Source organism: Hemitrygon akajei, chromosome 27, assembly GCF_048418815.1.
Source record: "Hemitrygon akajei chromosome 27, sHemAka1.3, whole genome shotgun sequence".
Classification (NCBI taxonomy): domain Eukaryota; kingdom Metazoa; phylum Chordata; class Chondrichthyes; order Myliobatiformes; family Dasyatidae; genus Hemitrygon; species Hemitrygon akajei.
This window is the reverse complement of record NC_133150.1, coordinates 9,033,996-9,055,306: the sequence shown is the minus strand read 5'-3', so window position 1 is coordinate 9,055,306 and position 21,311 is coordinate 9,033,996. Positions and strand designations below refer to the sequence as shown.

General features: G+C 41.1%; 1 protein-coding gene across 5 annotated transcripts in view; it reads right to left on the bottom strand.

The window, feature by feature from the left end:
- The window catches only part of mkrn4 (makorin, ring finger protein, 4), a 39,282-nt gene extending 17,981 nt beyond the window's left edge, over positions 1-21,301 (bottom strand). For 3 of the 5 annotated variants that reach the window (XM_073030346.1, XM_073030344.1, XM_073030345.1), the window contains exons 1-6: positions 21,151-21,301; positions 11,528-11,656; positions 10,199-10,608; positions 2,091-2,215; positions 1,457-1,650; positions 795-902 (exon numbers count right to left, since the gene is read on the bottom strand). In XM_073030346.1, coding sequence (XP_072886447.1) covers positions 795-902; positions 1,457-1,650; positions 2,091-2,215; positions 10,199-10,608; positions 11,528-11,656; positions 21,151-21,203 — 1,019 coding nt within the window. In that variant the 5' untranslated portion in view covers positions 21,204-21,301. Of the gene's footprint in view, positions 1-794; positions 903-1,456; positions 1,651-2,090; positions 2,216-10,198; positions 10,609-11,527; positions 11,657-13,660; positions 13,928-21,150 lie in introns of all 5 variants that reach the window. The other 2 variants (XM_073030348.1, XM_073030347.1) reach the window with 2 other exon arrangements.
- Between the last annotated feature and the right edge of the window lie 10 nt (positions 21,302-21,311).

Below are 21,311 nucleotides of genomic sequence, written 5' to 3'. Positions count from 1 at the left end.
CAAATTAAGTACAAAGTTCCATCCCTGCATCCAGTTTCATTACATAGTACCATTGGTTGTGACATACACAAGGTATCTGTGTAACTGCCACCAGATCATTATAGAAATGAGCAAATTTAGCACCAACTCATTAATATACACACTCAGTGACTACTTAATTAGGTACATTTGCTCATTAATGCAAGTATCTAATCAGTCAAACAAATTACAGGAACTCAATGCATTAAATGCATGCAGGCATGTTCAAGAGGTTCAGTTATTGTTCAGACCAAACATCAAATGAGAAAAAAAAATGTGATCCAAGTGACATTGACCATGGAATGATTGTTGGTGCCAGGTGGGGGTTGTTTGAGTATCTCAGAAACTGATCTATCATTTTCATACATAGCACTCTAGAGTTTACAAAGAGCTGTGTCAAAAACAAACATCCAGTGCAGTGCAGTTCTGGGGGTGAAAACACCTTGTTAATCAAACAGAATGGCCAGGCTAGTTCAAGCTGACAGGAAAGCAACAATAACTCAAACACGTTATATCAGTGATATGCAGAAGAGCATCTCTGAACATTGAACCTTGTAGTGGACAGACTAGAACAGCAGAAGGTGACACCAGGTTCCACTTCTGTAACTAATAATGTGGTTATGAGTGTAAATTGTCTTGAAATGAGTCCAAGGTCATTTAAGATAAATGCAAATTTTTTTTTAAGAATTGGAAAATAGTATACTTCATAATTTCCATAGCATGTACAGTTAACAAATAGATAACACTGATACTGCAGTATTCTAACTCAAACCTACCTCTTTTCAGCTTTGAACTTTGTAATAAGCTCCTGTTTCTCTTCATCAACTACCCAATATCTGTTTGGTATGTAGTAACTGGACACAACTCTACATTCAGGACATGCTCTGTGAACAAAGAATATTTGAATTTCCAGGACATTTAAGAGGAAAAATGCAAATACCATCAACATTCATGTTCAATGTTTAATGGAAGGTCTAGCCATACCTCTAAATGCCATCAATAACAGTCCAAATTCAACTGTGATTAGGAAATGCAGCAAATTTTAAATTCAGATATTTTTGAATATTGTGATGGAAATACTTCCCCTTTGACAACATCTTGAAATACTCTCAATCATCAAGCATCCTTTCTTTAAAAAGAAAAATATTACCTCTGAATATTCTACAGTATTTAAAATTACAAGAATGTTTATAGAGTAAAATGATCCAAAACAGTTTTTCTGATCAGAAACAGTGTAGCAAAGATCAATTTCTCACACCACCACCCAGAAATTGACATGGAACCACCAATTCAGCACATTTGGTGATTACATTTACACTGTTCTGTATACCTTACTGCTTACTTGCAACACCACTTTTTCAAGCAACTCAACAATTAAGACAATTAGAATAGCGGTTTTACAAATGGCAAAAAAATTTAGTTTTTGATGTTTACTTACTTAATTATATTATTGGTAAATCCCTTGCTGTGTCGCCACTTCTTGATACAGGTCACACAGAAAGCGTGATTGCAGTCAGGAAGAATTGCAAAGCACCTGTCTTTAGCTGGTGTTTTTTCATAGACTTTATCCATGCATATTCCACAAATAATATCTTTGCTCATTTCAAAGGCCTGGTTTGTGGTCATTTTTTTCTGAATGTAAATAGAAGACAGTAAACCATTCTTCTCTTTTTATTCATTATAGTCAAAATTGTTTAGCATTCTATCAGAGGAAAGATACCACACTCACAGAAAAATTATACAATAACCTAAAGAACTGAAGTTACTTTATTTGGATGGAGAAGGAATGCAAGACTTGGGAATCAGTTTGTTTCAACAGATAATGCTCATTTAATCTCCATTCATGCTACAATTATGTAATAACTGCTTTTTTAATAAAGACACTAATTTGTTTTGCAATACTCATTCTTAATGACATGAAGCATAATCCAATTCATTCAATATAGTCCTAAAAAAATTCTCATGCAAGACCTAGAGTTACAAAATATCAAGCAGAAGAACTTAAATAAAGATGCAGTTAACTGGAATGGATAAATGGAAGTAGATCTTGTACATAAATTGTAATTGCAGACCTTCACAGTAGATTGAGAAGCCAAAGAGTCCTTCAGGTCATTCTGAGTTAAATGGTTGACTCCACTGTTTGGTTTCTGGCAAGTACACTGAGCAGAACCTGCTGCCTGTGATGCTGATGAATAGTCTGAAATGTAACACCAAGTTTTACATTGTATAACAGGAAACTCGAGCAATGACAATAACTGAAATAAATTTGGGCTAGTAATACTAGGTCAATATTTACACTTATAAATTTTCAATGAAGCAAACCTTACAATGTTGCAAAAATGGAATTCTAAAGTTTGAATTTGAACCAAGCTGAAAAGCTGCAAATCATGTCAAATGAATTTCTCTAAACTTTGTTATGCAATTCTATGCTGTTACTAATTCTCTCAGAGGCATCCTTTTAAATGAAGATCTGTTATTCATGGCCACTTTGCTCATGAACATTTAACAAGTCAAAAATGTAAAGACTAAAGTTTTGAAATCTCTTCACCATCTCACCCTTTCACAATTCAACTATGTAGCAAAGCAAACTCATTGCTACCCAAACAGATTAACCAAATGAACTGTAATTTTACCAAGTTCAAAGTAAATTTATTGTCCAAGTACATACTGTACACAATTGCAAGAAAAAAGTTTATGAACCCTTTGCAATTACCTGGCTTTCTGTATTAATTACTCATAAAATGTGTTCAGGTCTTCAAAGTCACAATAATAGACAAACAGAATCTGCCTGAACTAGTTACACAAACAATTGTACTTTTTGTGTCTTTAGTGAACACATTGTTTAATCATTCACAGTCCAAGCTGGAAAAAGTATGTGAACCCTTGTATTTAATAACTGGTAGAACCTCTGCCAAACGCTTCCTGTAGCCACTGATCAGACTTACGCAACGGACAGTCGGAATTTTAGACCATTTCTTCATACAGAACTGTTCCAGTTTATCAGTATTTTTGGGATACCTTGCATGAACAGCCCTCTGCAACTCATGCCACAGCATCTCAGTTGGGTTCATGTCCTGACTGACCTGGCTATTCCAAAACACGAATTTTCTTTTTAAACCATTCTACTGTTGATCTACTTGTGTTTTTGGATCATTATTTTGTTGCATCATCCAACTTTTATTAAGCTTCAGGCTACCCTGACATTCTACTGCAAAATGTCTTGAAACAATTCTGAACTCGTTGTTCCCCCAATGATTGCAAGCTGTCCAGGCTGGGTTTTTTTTAAAAAATGCATTTTATTCTCATCTGCTACTCAAGACATCAATCCTTGCTTGAAATGTCAAAGATAAACTAAACAACCACTTGCTTGATCTTTTCATCTCCAACTCTCGCTGAGGCATCAACTGTCTCTCCTCTCTCCTGTTCCAACCTCACTCCCTCTGAATGCCCTGCCCTCCACTCTCTCCGCACTAATCCTAACCTCACCATCGAGCCCGCAGACAAAGGTGGTGCCATAGTAGTCTGGCGGACGGACCTCTACCTCACTGAGGCCAAACGACAGCTCTCTGACACCTCCTCCTACTTAGCCCTGGAACAGGACCCCACCAAAAAAACATCAAACCATTGTCTCCCGTACCAACACTGCCCTTATCAACTCCAGAGACCTTCCATCCACAGCCAAAAAACTCATAATTCCCACACCCCGCACTGCTCAGTTTTACCTCCTCCCCAAGATCCACAAGCCTGTCTGTCCCAGTAGACCCATAGTTTCAGCCTGCTTCTGCTCCACCAGACTTGTATCTGCTTACCTGGACTCCATTTTGTCACTCATAGTTCAGTCCCTCCCCACCTATATCCAGGACACATCCCATGCCCTCCACCTCTTCAATAACTTCCAGTTCCCCAGTCCCAACTGCTTCATTTTCACAATGGATGTGCAATCCTCATACACTTCAATTTCTCATCAAGAAGGCATCAAAGCCTTCCGCTACTTTCTTGACAATAGACCTCACCAGTTCCCCAACACCACCACACTCCTCTGGTTGACGGAACTGGTACTCACACTTAATATCTTCTCTTTTGGCTCTTCCCACTTTCTTCAGACCAAGGGTGTAGCTATGGGCACTCGCATGGGCCCCAGCTATGCCTGCCTCTTCGTGGGTTATGTGGAACAGTCTATGCTCCAAATCTATACTGGTACTGCTCCCCAACTTTTCCTTCGCTACATTGACGACTACATTGGTGCTGCTTCCTGCACCCATGCTGAGCTCGTCAATTTCATCGACTTTGCCTAACTTCCACCCGGCCCTCAAATTCACCTGGTCCATCTCGGACACTTCTCTCCCCTTTCTCGATCTCTCGGTCTCCATCTCTGGAGACAGACTGTCCACTGACATCTTCTATAAACCCACTGACTCCCATAACTACCTTGACTTTACCTCTTCCCACCTGCCAAATGCAAAAATTCTATTCCTTATTCCCAGATCCTCCGTCTTCACCACATCTGCTCCAGGATGAGGCTTCCCGTTCAAGGACATCACAAATGTCCTCTTTCTTCAAGGATCGTGGTTTCCCTTCTGCCATCATCAATGATGCCCTCACCTGCATCTCCACCATTTCCCACACTTCAGTCCTCACCCCCCCATCCTCCCGTCATCACGACAGGGACTGAGTTCCCCTTGTCCTCACCTACCACCCCACCAGCCTCCGGATCCAGCATATTATCCTCCGCAACCTCCGCCACCTTCAACAGGACCCCACCACTAAGGACATCTTTCCCTCTCTACCCCTCTCCGCTTTCCGCAGGGATCGTTCCCTCCACGACTCCCTGATTCATACGTCCCTCCCCATGGATCTCCCACCTGGCACTTATCCCTGCAAGCGTAAGTGCTACACCTGTCCCTACACCTCTCTTGCCACCACTGAGGGCCCCAAACAGTCCTTCCAGGTGAGGCAACACTTCACTTGTGAGTCTGTTGGGGTCATCTATTACATCCAGTGCTCCCGGTGTGGCCTCCTCTACATCAGCGAGACCTGACGCAGATTGGGGGACCACTTCGTCGAGCACCTCCGCTCCGTCCGCCACAACAGACAGGATCTCCCGGTTGCCACCCACTTCAACTCTGCTTCACATTCCCATTCGGATATGTCCATACATGGCCTCCTCTACATCGGCGAGACCCGACGCAGATCGGGGGACCGCTTCGTCGAGCACCTCCGCTCCGTCCGCCACAACAGACAGGATCTCCCGGTTGCCACCCACTTCAACTCTGCTTCACATTCCCATTCGGACATGTCCATACATGGCCTCCTCTACTGCCATCAAGGCCAAACTCAGGTTGGAGGAGCAACACCTCAAATACCATCTGGGTAGTCTCCGGCCCCTTGGCATGAACACTGAATTCTCCAACTTACAGTTGTTATGACCCCAGCCCCCTCCTTTGTGAGAATCGCAAGAGCCCTAGTGAACAGGGGGTCAATGACCCAAGAGAAGAGAAAGATACGTGCGGTGTCCCTCGTTTCACGGCGAGGCAAAAGCTGGCGACTGTGGTCATTGTCTCGTGGAGACACCTTTGTGAATTGGGAACTGTACTACGTGTATACCCTCAGGGCAACGTGGGTGGAGAGACGGAGAGAGATTGCATCATCCCAACCTGATTGACATCTGAGACCCCGTGAGTTCAGATAAAAGAGGGGTTGTAAAGACGGCCCCCCAGATGCACCAGAAGACACGCTAGAAATCCTGTGACAGCGTTTAATAGCGACAGCCAGTGGGGGGGGGTTCGTGTGCGTCTTTTCCTTGCCTGGGATTGGCGACCTCACCACGGAAAAATGGCTTAGCTACAGGAGAGGCCACAAGTGAGCAGCCATTCCCCAACGAGACTCCGACGGATCGAACTCATAAAGGTTGGAAAAACCCGCCGGGTAACTGTTCCATTCAATCTCTATCTCTCTCTCTCCAACAAAAGTGCACCACCGCGACACCCCAAAAGACGACAGCTGGTGGAACTGCAGTGACCGCAAGAGACTTTTAGATATACAGCGGACAATATATACCTTAACCCTAGACAACGATAGAGCTTATTTCTTATTGATTATTACTATACCTGCGCTTTAGATTGAGTATTGACGACGTATGTTATCTGAATGTTTGTATTAACCTTACTTTTGTGCCCCTTTATAAATAAAAACGTTTAAAAATGGTACCATCAGACTTCAGCGGACCTCTCTATCTTTGCTGGTAAGTGATCCAGTTACGGGATACGTAACACAGTAATTCCCTCCCTCTCCCTTCACCCATCCCAGTTTCACTCTGCCTCCTCCTCCAACTGTCTATCACCTCTCTCATGATTCTGCCTTCTTCTACTACACATTGCTTTCACCTTTCCTGCCTATCTCCTCCCTGCTTCCCCTCCCTCACCCCTTGATCTTTCCTGATTGGTTTTTAACCTGACACCTACCAGCCTTCTCCTTCCCACCCTCCCCCCCACCTTCTTTATAGGGTCCCTGCCTTCTCCCTCTTCAGTCCTGACGAAGGGTCTCAGCCCGAAACATTGACTGCTCGTTTCCACAGATGCTGCCCGACCTGCTGAGTCCCTCCAGCTTGTTGTATGTGTTCACTTGCTTGGCTTGCCTGCTCTACCATTCAATAATCTCTGTCCCAAGACCACTTGATTTAATATCATACATTTTAATATTTAAGACAAATTAAGTAATTCTTGTACAAACTCAGCCTCCACAGCCCTATGGGAAATTTCTTCTCATAGTACAGATCCTTGTTTTAAGGCACCACAGCTAAAAGAAATCAAATCCCCACGCAACTTGTTAGATAAGCTGTGGAAGTTTCTACATTAAAAACTAAGGAAGACCCCCAAATTCACTTTTAAAAAGAAACACCACAAAAATCTAAATGAAAATGAGTACAAATAGTGCAAGTACAATTAAGTAAACAGACAGTATGAGGAAGTTAACTATGTACATAATTATGCAATTTACAGAAGAAAACTCAACTGACTGATTAATCTAGACTTGAAGCTGCCAGGTAGATTAATTAATATACCAATAAAACAATTGTACTGAAAAACTAAAAAAATTGCAGATGCTGCATATCTGAAGTACAAGAAACACTCAACTAGTCAGGCAGCATCCAAATAGGCACAGATAATGTTTCAGATTGAAGGCCCTTCATAATTGGGCCATTATCAGAAATGCAAAGAAATGAGCAAATGGGGCAAAAATTACAGCTAAAACTGAAATGCAGAGTAGCAGTTTCTGGAAACAGTATCGTGTATCAAGTAGTGTTTGCAGAGTGAAGAATAATTAGGAATGTAACTCCATAACCAGTTTTCCCTTCTGATCAACCCGCAAGATTATCAACCAGCTCAACCCCCCCCCCCCCACGCTGCACGACTTGCCAATCATTTCCAGCAACCATGCTCTGTTACGCAGTTGCAGCGTTCTTTTCTCCCTCCTCTCCTTTATAATTAATCTGCTCCCATTTATATACTAGTATGAGTCGCAGCAACAACTTTGCACTTAATGTCAATAAGACCAAAGAGCTAATTGTGAACTTCAGAAAGGGCAAGAGAGAATACAAACCAAGTCTCAGAGGGATCAGAAGTGGAGAGAGAGTGAGTAATTTCCAAGTTCCTGGGTGTCAAGGATTGACCTTGTCCCAAATCAATCGATGCAGCTATAAAGAAAGCAAGACAGCTGCTACTTTTCATTAGGAGTTTGAAGAGATTTGGTTTGTCACCTAAAACACTCATGGAGAGCATTTGACAAGCTGCATTTTCATCTGATATGGGGGAGGGGGCTATTGCACAGGATAGAAAGAAGCTATAGAAAGCTGTAAAATTAGTTAGCTCCATCATGGGTATATAGCCTCCACAGTATCCAAGACATCAAGGAGCAGTGCCTCAGAAAGGCAACATCCATCATTGAGGACCCCCTTCACCCAGGACGTACCCTCATCCTGATGGTAACAATGAGATGAGGTAGAGAAACTGAAGGCACATACTCATTGATTCAGGGAACAGCTTTTTGCACATTGCCATCCAATTTCCAAATGAACACTACCTCACTTTTTATTATTTCTGTTTAGCACTGCCATTTTTAATTTAACTATTTAATATAGATATATACTCATTTTTTTCTATATTTACCATGAATTGCATTGGATTGCTGCCGTTAAGTGAACAAATTTCATGGTGACATTAAACCCAATTCTGATACTAAGCAGACGGCAGCAGCAACAGCATCTAGATTCTCTTGGTTTCCACCCTATATTCATTCCATTTGTTTTCTCCACTCTCCCTTGTCTGCAACATGATAATGATCTGCTACCTTTATTACTCCCACATGCTGATGAAAAGTTACAAAAGTTTTTCTTCACACTGATGCTACCTCATCTTTTGATTCCATCAATGTCTTATCTAATATGGCTTTAAAAGACAAGGGGAAGATTTTAAAAGGCAACTAAAAGGCACTAAGGAGAGAAAAAAAAACAAAATATGAGAGTAAGCTCTCCAATAATATAAAAGTAAGATACAAAAAGCTTTCTTCCCCCTTCCCCCCCCCCCCCAGATATACTGAGTAAAAGAGGCGAGAGTGCATATTGGACTACTGGAAATTGATGAGAGCAGTATTACTGGTTTAAAATGGCACTGGTGAAGTAGAGAGACAGCTTGCTGGCAGCAAACAACTTAACTACTTTATCACCAATTTTTCCCCTTCAAACTATCATTGCAGTCAACAAGCAGTAATTTCCCTTCTGGAGCTGAGGTTTTGAACCTGTACGATCTGCCAGCTTTCTGGCGTGAACTGAAATCTTGAAGGTGCAGGACGGGGGCTGCGATGTGACGTGTACTGGTTGAATCAAGGTAGCAGGGCCCGGGCCTGAGAGTGGGGATCGAGCCAATGCTTGGATTCTGTAGCAGACTTGGAGGTAATTTGAAACCACAGAACCGAGGCAAGGCAGCGATGAGGTGGTGATGCCAAGGCCCGAGAGCAAGGAACAAGCCAATGTTTGACCGATTTAAGTGCTGGGCTTAATTGGAAGGTTGGGTATGGGCCAAATCAAGGCAGCAAGTTTCAGGCCTAAGAGTGTTTCGAAGCAGCAGGACCTGCATCTGAAAGTGAGGAACGATACACTACAAAATGCATCCACAACTTCCAGCAATTCAACTGGAACTTATTTTAGCAATACAGTAGGTTCTTCAAGCCCTTTGAACCATGCCACCTCAGCAACCCTCAAACCCAATTAACCCTAACCTAATGGGACAATTTACAATGGCCATTTAACCTACTCCCAGAGCTGGTTTTGCTTTAGCTTCCAAATTTTCCATAAGGTAATGAAAGACACAGAAAAGCAGCTTCAAATTCCAGATATCCACATTTCACTACTATTGAGTCTTTGACCATGGTGACGCAGGGGAAAGAATTCTACACATATATTAAAAATCTGGATCGTGTGAAGAATCCAGGCATAAAAGGTACTCAGTTTTCAAACTCCAATTCAACTTTGATAATTGAACATAATATCTTACAAAAAGATCAAGAAATTAGTGAAGATTCCTGGGACCACTACTGTGGAGTGTGGCTTCCAAGCATCTCTATATTCAGACTGCTACACTAAACAGTATTGATTCTCTTTTAAATAAAGGAGTATTCCATGAAGCCACTGCTTTTAGCTTGAATTTGTAAGCATGATCTGGTTAAATATTTTGAAGTTCTAATGCACTCCCCACCACAAGATTTCCTGGCATATTGCTTTATCCATATACCATTCAGAGGATTAGTCAAGTATTACCCATTTTATATGGATGCCGATCAATTCATTTATTTCAACCTTTAGATTGTGCTCATATTTCAACTGTTGCAAGGCTACATTACTGCAGTTCCCAGAACAATTCACTAAGTACCAGTTGGATGATTTACAATTCATTAGCCCTGTTTTGCCTACTAATTCAGTTTACAGATGCAAAGTTTCACTGCAGTGTCTGAAAACAAGATTTTCCAATTGTTTTTCACTTCCTCCAAAAATACTGAAGATAGACATCCCTGCCCACAATAGCTGCAAAATCTTTTCCTACTCTGCACTATTCAACTCATTTGAGCAATTAGTTTCCAAAAGCCAAGATTCAAAACATAGCCTTACATAAAGTTCAGTGTTACTTACCACACTCTTGAAACAGCCACGATAATTGTCCTTCATCAAGTTCTGATTTTGAAGGAGTTTCATTTTCCTTATCTTCTTCAGCTTCTTCCTCCAAGTGCATGCCAAAGCACTCATTATTTATCAGGCGCAGAGAACTTGAGACAGAAGGTTCAGAACCACGTCGACTCCAAGAGGCCATTTCAGTAGTTGAGTGGGCAGTACGGTAAGGTTGAGAAGATCCAACTGCAGTTTGATGAATAGTAGGAGCAGAACCACGCCTGTTTCTGGGGTTGTATCCTCTAGTGTGGTATCTAGATTCCACATAATGGGAAGTCCGAGAAGATTCTCCAGTCCTCCTCAGCTGAAGGGCAGGCTCAGAGCCACATCTGCTCCCAGATGACCATCCTACAGTTGGTTGTATGTGTTGATATCTAGCATGATATTTTTAGGCATTGTTCATAAATACAATTTAACACTTCAAAAAAAGCCTTTTAGAAAAAAACTGAACCATTCTGTCCCAGAACAGGGAGGCATATATAAACTGCCTAGCCAATCTTCACTGCAAATCTAACAAATTATCACGTTCAGTATAGTGATCCCATTTGATTTGCATGGGCAGCAATTAATTACATTCATGCTGCAGAATAGTACCGTACATATTCCTCTGAAGCAATGATTTTGGTCCTGCATGGTCAATAACAAATTAGGTCTGCACGAAACATTCAAATTGTCCAAAAGTTCAATCAAGTGTTGTGTCACAATATTCCCACCACTTAAATATTTATCCCCAACACTAAAATTTTGGGTAGCTCTGTACTATAAGCAGACTATAGAATGGTTTCCAAGAGTAGAAGGGCATCACTAAGCCATCTGTTCTTCAAAAAAAAAATTCCACAACATCCTTAACATCTGACTATTGTGTAAATTGGTACAAAGTTTGCTTCCATATTTCCCCAAGAACCCTGCACCACACCATAATACTTGACAACAATTACATCAGTAGCAGTGACTTATCCCAGAAAAACAAGAACACAAGGGGTGGGGGGGGGGGGGGAAAGAGAGGTGGTGGCTGGAAACAATACTCAAAATTGAAATTAAATTTTAAATACTACATATTCCTTAAACCAGAAGAGAACCAAACTAACAAATTAAATGGATCATAGTAATCTTATTGCAAGTTTCTTTCCTAACATGATGCTTGCCACATTTGCTAAGCTTATATGCACTGTTCAGTAAACCAAGAGTATGCAGCACTTTAAAGTATTCCAGTGATGAAAAATAATTCATCACTAGGCAAATACCAAATCGAAGCATTTATACAAATTTCAAAAAATCTATCAAATTACAAACCTGCAGTAGTCTCCATAGAAGCAAGATCCATTTAAAAAATGCCTACAGATCTGGGATGATTTCTGCACAGACAGGTCATGTGAGTAATAGCAGCTATGTCCCCATTTGCAAGCTCCATGGATGAAATTCCTGTAAAGGCAAAGAGCATTTAACATTTCTTGTGCTTTAAATTAGAACATTTAAAATTACCCAAAGATAGCACCAAGTTCATTACATTATTAAATTAGAAATCTTAACATTAGAAAACAGTAGGTCATTGAACACCTCATACTCTGCCAATAAGATCATGGCTGATCTTTTACTTCGACACTTTCTGTACCAACATGTACCAACATTCTCTTAATTGACTGTGCATCCAATCAGCATTGCAATTTTAACAACAAACGCCAAAACAAACTCACTAACAACTTGCAATAATGGCCATTTTACTATTAACCATTCTAATTGCCACAATCTCATATGCTCTAATTTCCTTCATAATCCTAATTAAAGTAAACGAAGTTCATTCTAACATTTCTTTTTCACTGATTCATGCCAACTCTCCCAATCCTATTACTAATTGCTAAATGAACCATTACCACTTCCTCAATAAATGAATCTAGCATTTTCCCCTCTTTGTTGTAATGCTAGCCAGCTTATAATTCCATTTTCTCTTTCCCAACTTATTTAAAATATAGTGTGGTTATATTTGTTATTTCTCAATCTATAGGAACAAGTTTAGGCTTTGCACAATTACGGAAGATGACTACTCACTTGCTTAAAACTTTGGGATATAGCCATCAGATTCTGGTGATTTATCAAGTGCCAGACCCTTCGGTCCAAATGAGCATGCCGACCAAGATGCCCCACCCAAGCTTGTCTTATTTGTCAGCATTTGGCCCATAATCTTATCAACTTTTCCATCCATGTACCTGTCCAAATGTCTCAAAAGTTTTTGGACCTGTCAGAGGTAAATTTTGTTTTAGTAGTAAGTACCTGGAATGCCCTGCCAGGGTAGTGGCAGAGGTTGATACATTAGGGACATTCAAGGTGCTCTCAGACAGGCACACAGATGAAAGACAAATGGAGGGTTATGGGCAAGGAAGGAAGAAAGGGTTAGATTGATCATGGAATGTGTTTAAAAAGTCAGCACATCCTGGGCCAAAGGTGTCATTCTGTGCTGAACTGTCCTATGAACTTTCATGCTTCATTTCTCTTCAACTGTTAAAGGGCCATTCATTAACTTTCTTCTTTTTACACATCTAGAGAAACTTGATCCTGCGTTCAAACTAAAGTATGTATTACTCTATACCACCTTGAGATCATTTTCCTGTAAATGTCTGCAAAAAGAAATGCGATAGAGTTTACGAAAAACTCTACACAGACCGATAAACTAAAAGAGGTAAAATTGTGCCAATAATAAATAAAAAAGGTAAATAAATACTGAAAACATGAATTGTAGAGTCCTGCGAGTATCTAGTTTGTGGAGTCAGTTCAGCACCAATCTGAGTTAAGTTATCCACACTGGTTCAGAAGCCTGATGTAGGGAAACTGATGGTGTAGGATCCAAGAGTCCTGTACCTCCTGCCCAATGGTAAAAGTGAGAAGAGAGCATGGCCTGAATGATGAGGATCCTTGATAGATGGTGCTTTCTTGTGGCAGTGCTCCATGTAAATATGCTCAATGATGGGAAAGGCTTTGCCCATGATGGACTAGGCTGTATCCACTTTTTCCCCACCCCATTCCTGTGCATTAATTTTTCCATGCCAAACAGTGATGTAAACAGTCACTATGCATCTATAGAAAATTTTGAAGACAAGCTGAATTTACACAAACTTCGCTGTCGTGCCTTTGGAGTGATGGCACTTGCGTGCTGGTCCCAGGACAGACATAACATCGAGGGATTTAAAGCTTCACCTTCAATCTTTGATCCTTCGATCCCCTAATAAGGACTGGCTCGGGGACCTCTGGCTTCTTCCTCCTGCATTCAATAATCTTTGGTTTTGCTAACATTGAATAAGAGGTTGTTGTTATGGCACTATTCAACCAGGTTTTCAATCTCCCTCCTCTATGCTGATTTATCACCACCTTTGGTTCGGCCAACAACAGTGGCATCATCAGCAAACTTAAATATGGCATTTGAGCTTTACTTACCCTTACAGTCAAAAGTATAAAGCTGAGTAGAGCAGGGTCTAATCATATAGCCTCATGGTGCACCTCTGCTGATGGTGATTGTGGAGAAGTTGTCAATCCAGGTTGGCTGGTGAGGAAAGAGGATCCAGTTGCACAGGGAGTTATTAAAATTTGCATCTTGAAGCTAAGTAATTAGCCTCATGGGATGACAGTGTTGAATGCTGAACTGCAGCCAATGAAGAGCATCCTGATGTATGCACCTTCATTGTCCAGATGTTGCAGAGCTGACTGAAGATAAAATGAAACCACATCTGTTGTGAGTCATTCCTCAGGAAGGAGTTGATATGCTTCATAACCAATCTCGCAAAGCATTTCACCACAATGGATACAAGTACTACTGGACAATAGGCACTGAGGCAGGCTGCCATGTTCTTCTTAGGCACAGGTATGATTGAAGACTTCTTAAAGCAGACTGCCAAAGCAAGAGGCTGAAGAGTCTGACATCGGTGGTGGGGAAAATGCTAGAGTCGGTTATCAAAGAAGTGACAACAGCAAATTTGGAAAGAGGTGAAATCATCGGACAAAGTCAGCATGGATGTGTGAAAGGAAAATCATGACTGACGAATCTTATAGAATTTTTTGAAGATGTAACTAGTAGACTGGATAGGGGAGAGCCAGTGGATGTGGTATATTTAGATTTTCAAAAGGCTTTTGACAAGGTCCCACACAGGAGATTAGTGTGCAAACTTAAAGCACACGGTATTGGGGGTACGGTATTGATGTAGATAGAGAATTGGTTGGCAGACAGGAAGCAAAGAGTGGAAGTAAACGGGACCTTTTCAGAATGGCAGGCAGTGACTAGTGGGGCACTGCAAGGCTCAGTGCTGGGACCCCAGTTGTTTATAATATATATTAATGATTTAGACGAGGGAATTAAATGCAGTATCTCCAAGTTTGCGGATGACACGAAGCTGGGCGGCGGTGTTAGCTGTGAGGAGGATGCCAAGAGGATGCAGGGTGACTTGGATAGGTTAGGTGAGTGGGGAAATTCATGGCAGATGCAATTTAATGTGGATAAATGTGAGGTTATCCACTTTGGTTGCAAGAACAGGAAAACAGATTATCTGAATGGTGGCCGATTAGGAAAAGGGGAGATGCAACGAGACCTGGGTGTCATTGTACACCAGTCATTGAAGGTGGGCATGCAGGTACAGCAGGTGGTGAAAAAGGCAAATGGTACGTTGGCATTCATAGCAAAAGGATTTGAGTACAGGAGCAGGGAGGGTCTACTGCAGTTGTACAAGGCCTTGGTGAGACCGCACCTAGAACATTGTGTGCAGTTTTGGTCCCCTAATCTGAGGAAAGACATTCTTGCCATAGAGGGAGTACAGAGAAGGTTCACCAGATTGATTCCTGGGATGGCAGGACTTTCATATGAAGAAAGACTGGATCGACTAGGCTTATACTCACTGGAATTTAGAAGATTGACGGGGGATCTTATTGAAACGTATAAAATTCTAAAGGGATTGGACAGGCTAGATGCAGGAAGATTGTTTCCGATGTTGGGGAAGTACAGAACGAGGGGTCATAGTTTAAGGATAAAGGGGAAGCCTTTTAGGATCGAGATGAGGAAGAACTTATTCACACAGAGAGTGGTGAATCTGTGGAATTCTCTGCCACAGGAAACAGTTGAGGCCGGTTCATTGGCTATATTTAAGAGGAAGTTAGATATGGCCCTTGTGGCTAAAGGGATGAGGGGGTATGGAGAGAAAGCAGGTACAGGGTTCTGAGTTGGATGATCAGCCATGATCATACTGAATGGCGGTGCAGGCTCGAAGGGCCGAATGGCCTACTCCTGCACCTATTTTCTATGTTTCTATAACACTCCAGCCAGTTGATTTAACAGAAGTCTTCAGTACTCAGCCAGGTACACCATCTGGGCCAGTTGCCATAAAAAGCAAAATAAAAACAATAATCCAGTCACGGCTATTTATCATCAGATCAAAAGAAAAGATGCAAAATATTACCGAAAAGCCAAAAGACAGGGAAGATTACAGAATTAAGAAAAATGACCAAAGCATTAGCAAGTAACTAAATGCACAAGAGTAAGCTGGCAGGAAATAAACACCACAGTATCATCTTTATAATAAAGATGCAGAAATTAGTATGAACCTCAGGGCAGAAATTAAATGGCAAACAATCTCACCCCCCTCCCACTGTCTTCAGAAAAGAAACAAATCCTTTTGGAAGTAGAGTGTAACAGATTGAGTGGATGAGGACCTCAAATAAATTAGCATTAATAAATCAAGGGAATGAAAGAAAAGAAAGTTTCCATAAAGAAATACAATGCATTGCATCAAGTTTACCAAATTTACAATGCTCAGTAACAGTCCAGGTTGCAATACAAAGTGGAAAAGCTTTTAAGACATACAGATACGTTAAGTGAACTTATAATGGCAAATGAAATGCAATGTGGAGAAAAGTGAAGTCATCCACTTTAGCAGAATAAGCAAAAAGGTAGAGTAGCCTTTAAGTGATGAGATATTACAATATTTTGTGAAAGAAATTGCTGGAATATTCAGGAGGGACTAGGCATCCTTGAATATATTAGAAGTTAATGCATAAATACACAACACACTATGCAGCAACATTCTGTATTTGCCACTAAGAACAGAAAAAACAGAATTCAAGATTCTGGGTTGGGGCAGTAAGTGGCATGAGATTTGACCAACTGTTAGTAGAGCAGGCACTTCCACAACAAAAAAAAAAATGAGGCACCGGACTACAGCGAGAACCAGAGATCTGCAGGCAGTGAGCACTCATTGAAACAACACATCTGAAACTCGGCAGTCTTATCTGACCTTACCAAAGTAACTGGACATTATTGGGAATGCATAAAATCAGTAACCAGTTCCCTCTGACTCTCAGCATGGAGCGAGTTCATGTAATTTAACAGTTGGCAAGTCAAGAATACCCTCTCAACTGAATTCTAATCTTGTAAAGAAATGAAAACTACAGAAAGTGTGTCAATACAATGTTACATACCAGAGTATGGTTTTATTCCGTTCCCATCAGAACAGCAATGCCCATGTACAGTCTTACTGTACTGTGTAATGAAGCCATGAAACCATCAAGATTGCAGGAACTCAGCCTGAAAAGGCTACTTATGGTATTACTCGGTTCCAGAAGATGAAAGATGCATTTGAAAAACATTGCACACTAGAGTCATTTGCCAAGAAAGTAAAAAAATGACTTTGATAGTGGCCTTATTGTTTCTTATAACATTTTCAAGACGATAGCAAAGTGTGGAAAATCTCATACAATTGGTGGGAGATTACTAATGCCTGCTGTATCAGTAGTGCTCACTGCTGTTCTCAAAATGGATACCAGTACAGTATTTTAAAAATCAATTCCTGAGTCACAACTGTGTAGCTCATCATATTGACAAAATGAGTGAAGACATTGAGTATCAATTATGCACACAGCTACAAAAAACAGAATTTGGGATACAACTGGATGAGTCAACTGTCCTATACAAGGCATTGCTATCAACAAAATTAAAGCTCATCCATTAAATAGAATATTTCACCAGTAATGCCAAGATAATGATGAAGAGTTCGAAGCTTGCTTCTTCACGTTGAAGAGGATTGGCTGTCAAAAGGGTGCTGCTAAAACAATTCTTTGAGCTTTTGACACTGTAGTTGAATTTTTGTTTGACAAGATCTTGGGAAACAAAACTGAACTTCTACATGGAGGTGTGGCACTTTGAGCCGATCTGTATGACAAAATGAGCATTCTAAACATGAAAATGCAGGGTGAGAATTACAATTTAATCCAGGCAAAAAGTGCGGTGTCCACTTTTAAATTGGAAAATTGGAAATATACAAGCAAAGCATTGGGCGATGAATGCTCTCAGTTTTCCTGCACAGAAAATATGGCACTCTCTTTCACAGATGGTGCTTTGCAAGACTACTGCTTACACCTGCAGTTACTGAAGGATTTTCAGAATCAATTCAAGGAGTTGCATAACATGGAAATTCCAGACTGGGTAACTAAACCATTTCCTTGCAGGGTAGAAGAACAGGAAGAGAGCTTGCAAGAAAATATCAAAAACAATCAAGCTCAATCACAATGATGTTGAAGCTGCTGTACAGTACACAGGTACTGTGTACACTAGGTTTAGACATAAAAATATAAAGCAGAATCATTTTTCTCATGTTAGCATACGGTAGACATGCTTTTACACAATGGGGACACCATAAAGTATATTGTGCCTAAGAGGGGTATTGACAAGGTGCTTTGGAGGGGGTGGGGTGAAGAGAATCAGCAAGTACGGAAGTGCTCGCGGGGGGGGGGGGGGGTATGTTGGTCTAAAAAGGTGGGAAACATTGCTCTATGCCAATAAAATAGCGCATGCACAGGATGGCCTCATTTGCACTCATAGGACTTACTAGCCATGACTGATTAAATCAGACACAGAACTGTTACAATAAGATTAGTTTGGGGCTTTCAAAATATCGTTAAAAGGTACTAAATGGTTGAAACATAATACAATGTTAAAGTCTAATAGCCATTAATTCCTCCTATTTTATACTGTCAACTTACATGCCATACACAATATACTTCTGCAAAGCAGACCCAACACAGCTGCAAATTTGCACCCATTCATCCATTACAGAAGCATGGCTGCAAGGTAAGAACCAAACATTCAAAAGAATCTGACATTCAGAAAGGACAAGCCAAAATGATACGTTGGCTAGGACTGTTTATAAACAATGACATCAGCACATTGATTAATGGATCTAGGTTCAGTACAATTAATTAGTTTGAATGGAGTTAGAGGTCGAAAACACTGTAAATGTTTATCAGTCCAGTGATGTACCCAAAGTATGAGGACATCAGAAGTACAGGTTACAGGGGCAATACAGCAAGTGAACTAAACCTTAATCTACATACACTGTGTGTAGTGCAACGGTGGGGTAATAAGGAATAGCAACTACATTCTAAAAATCGCCAAAATACTGGAGAACCAAGGAGTCAAAGCAAATGAGGAACAACAATTAAAGAGGTGAATGAGCCTGAAAAATCAATAAATATCAATGATCTGCATAGGTGAGTTTTGACAGAAGAGACTATAGAGATAATGGATCTAAGTTTTATCCTCAAAAATTCCATGCATTTCCAAATGAATTCTGCTGAAGGAATAGCAGGTGTGGCACCCAGTAATTTAAAAAGGTGAAAGCAAAAAAAACCATCTACCCGTTATCCCGATGTTAGAAGCTTGCAAATTACAGAAGGCTAATATATGGGCAGGCTGTATAACATGGCAAAAGGAGTACAATATCAAACAATATATCCACTAGAGGAGGAAAAGCAAACAGATTTTTTTTTAATTAGAGAATATGGGAAATGTTGAATGAAATGGGTACCAGAGTAAACAAGTCACAGAAAGCTAACATGCAAATGCAACAGAAAGTTAAGAACACAAGTTCCAAGGCTCCTGCAACTGAACAAGGAGAATGAACAGCTGAAGTATACAAGATGCTGGATCTGTCACAAAGATTACAGTAGGCATTCTCAAATTTCTGAAGTTCGGAAAACTTAAGGGTTTTAAAGTCATTAAACACAGAATCTGATCCTTCAGTCCATCAAGTTGAGCTATAATTATTTTCATTTACCAGCATTTAGCTTGCAGCCTAATATACCTTGGTTATATACCAGAAGTTTTTCCAGATGTTATTTGCATGTGAGAAAAGCTACCTTTAACAAATTCTCAGGCAGTGTGTGCCAGATTACAATTACGTACAGGGTGATAAAAGATCATCTGATCACACCACCTGAAACCCCCACCCTTCCTCCAGTCTATTAGCATGGGAAGTCTTCTTCCCATCTATCAGCTGTCCACTCAGTCTCTCCTGCTCCAAGGAAAAGAAACCCCAGCCTACTTGATTCTTTCCATTTCAGATAACACCCTCCCTATAGTGTGACAACAAGAACGGCACACAATATTCCACCTGTGGCCTAAAATGTTTTATAAAGTGGGGTATTAAATCCTTACTGCAATTGTATTTTATGCCAATTAAGGCAAGAATTCTTTAACTGGTAATTCTTTAACCTACCTTTAACAGTACTAGGACATTTACACTTCCACAATTATTTATTCAAAAATATACTTTATTCACAACTAAAATATATACAAAGAAATAAACAGTGCAAAAAACTTCATACATTCCAGTATTATAGCCAGTAGTGTAAAGGTCCCTACATTCAACGCTTCCCAATGACCCTAACATGATGTGTCATGTGACATGTGCCTCTACTACACCCCTCAAAGTTTAGGATTAAATTCTATTTTCCCCCACTAACTCCACCAAATTTCATGTCATCTGCAAACTTATTAATCACATCTTCTACATTTACATCCAAATCATTAACATATATAAGAAATAGCACTCACAAAGGTAACTCTAAGCTTTTGGGCCAGTATTCAACACAGAACTTGGTAAAAGATCTTACTGGAGTTCACGTAAACAATACAGTAATACAATTTAGTTACTCTTACTCAAAACTAGTCAAACAAGATCACTCACCAACAAAATCTATGCTGATCAATAACTGCCTTTACAGGTGTAAATTAGTCTTATTCCTAATTCTCCCCTCCTCTCTTCCGCCATACCCCAACAATGATTTCTCCTACCATTGTACTTAGACCAACTCACCTACGTTATCCCTGATGTCCCTTTTGAATAAAGACATAATTCGTTAATACCCTTAAACGCCACAAAATAGTTAAGCTGGCTGAAAAATACATATAAGTTTAGAACTGGGGGCTAGTCTCAAAATAGAGAACAAGCCGTTCAGTTCGCTAAGGAAAAACTACTTTGCACTTGGAGGTGATACGCTGGAATTCTCTAGCCAAGAACACAGGAAGTGAAGCCACTGGATTCATTGAAATCAACGAAGTCCCAGTCTACATCGTCAAGGCTCTTGCAACTTTGCCTACAAGCACTTTACCTGTAACAGTAAAGCGCCATTTTTTAAATTATTTCTATTAACGCGATGCAATCATGTACCCCCATACCTCCGTGCATGTAATAAATACCGGATCGGTAGTAGTGGGATCGAGGGAAGGTGGAGGTAGGACGTTAATGAAGTTCTTGGACGGCACCGCAAGCTCGGTGAGTTGTTCACATGCACAAGATGCTGGAGGAACTCTCATGTTTATATTGCCGCTTACGTGTCCGAGAGAGGGGGTGAAATCTCGTATCGCACTGGTCAATGATAAGACTCGGGGCCCCTCTTTCAAGGGGCGGTGGGCGACCCCTCCTCCCCTCCCGCCCGAAGCACGCGGCGGACCCGGAACCAGCGCGAGCTCCAGACCCCCGCCCGCCGCGCGCACGGGAGCCCCACCGGCCGCTCCAGCGAACGGAGAGCGAGAGTTCCCCTCATCGCTCCCCCGAGAGAGGGCAGGAAAGACATACTGCGGAAAGTTTGCGACTCCCGCTCCTCACCTGCAAAGGGCCCGCCTCCGCCGTGCGCCACTTTCCGACCACCCCTCCGCCATTAGAGCCCGACTACCGCTCCCAGCAGCTCCGCTTAGTACCGGCCCAAAGCCCGACGCCGTCAACAACAATCTCCCGACGGCTGATCATTGGCTCTTCTCTCCCGCGTG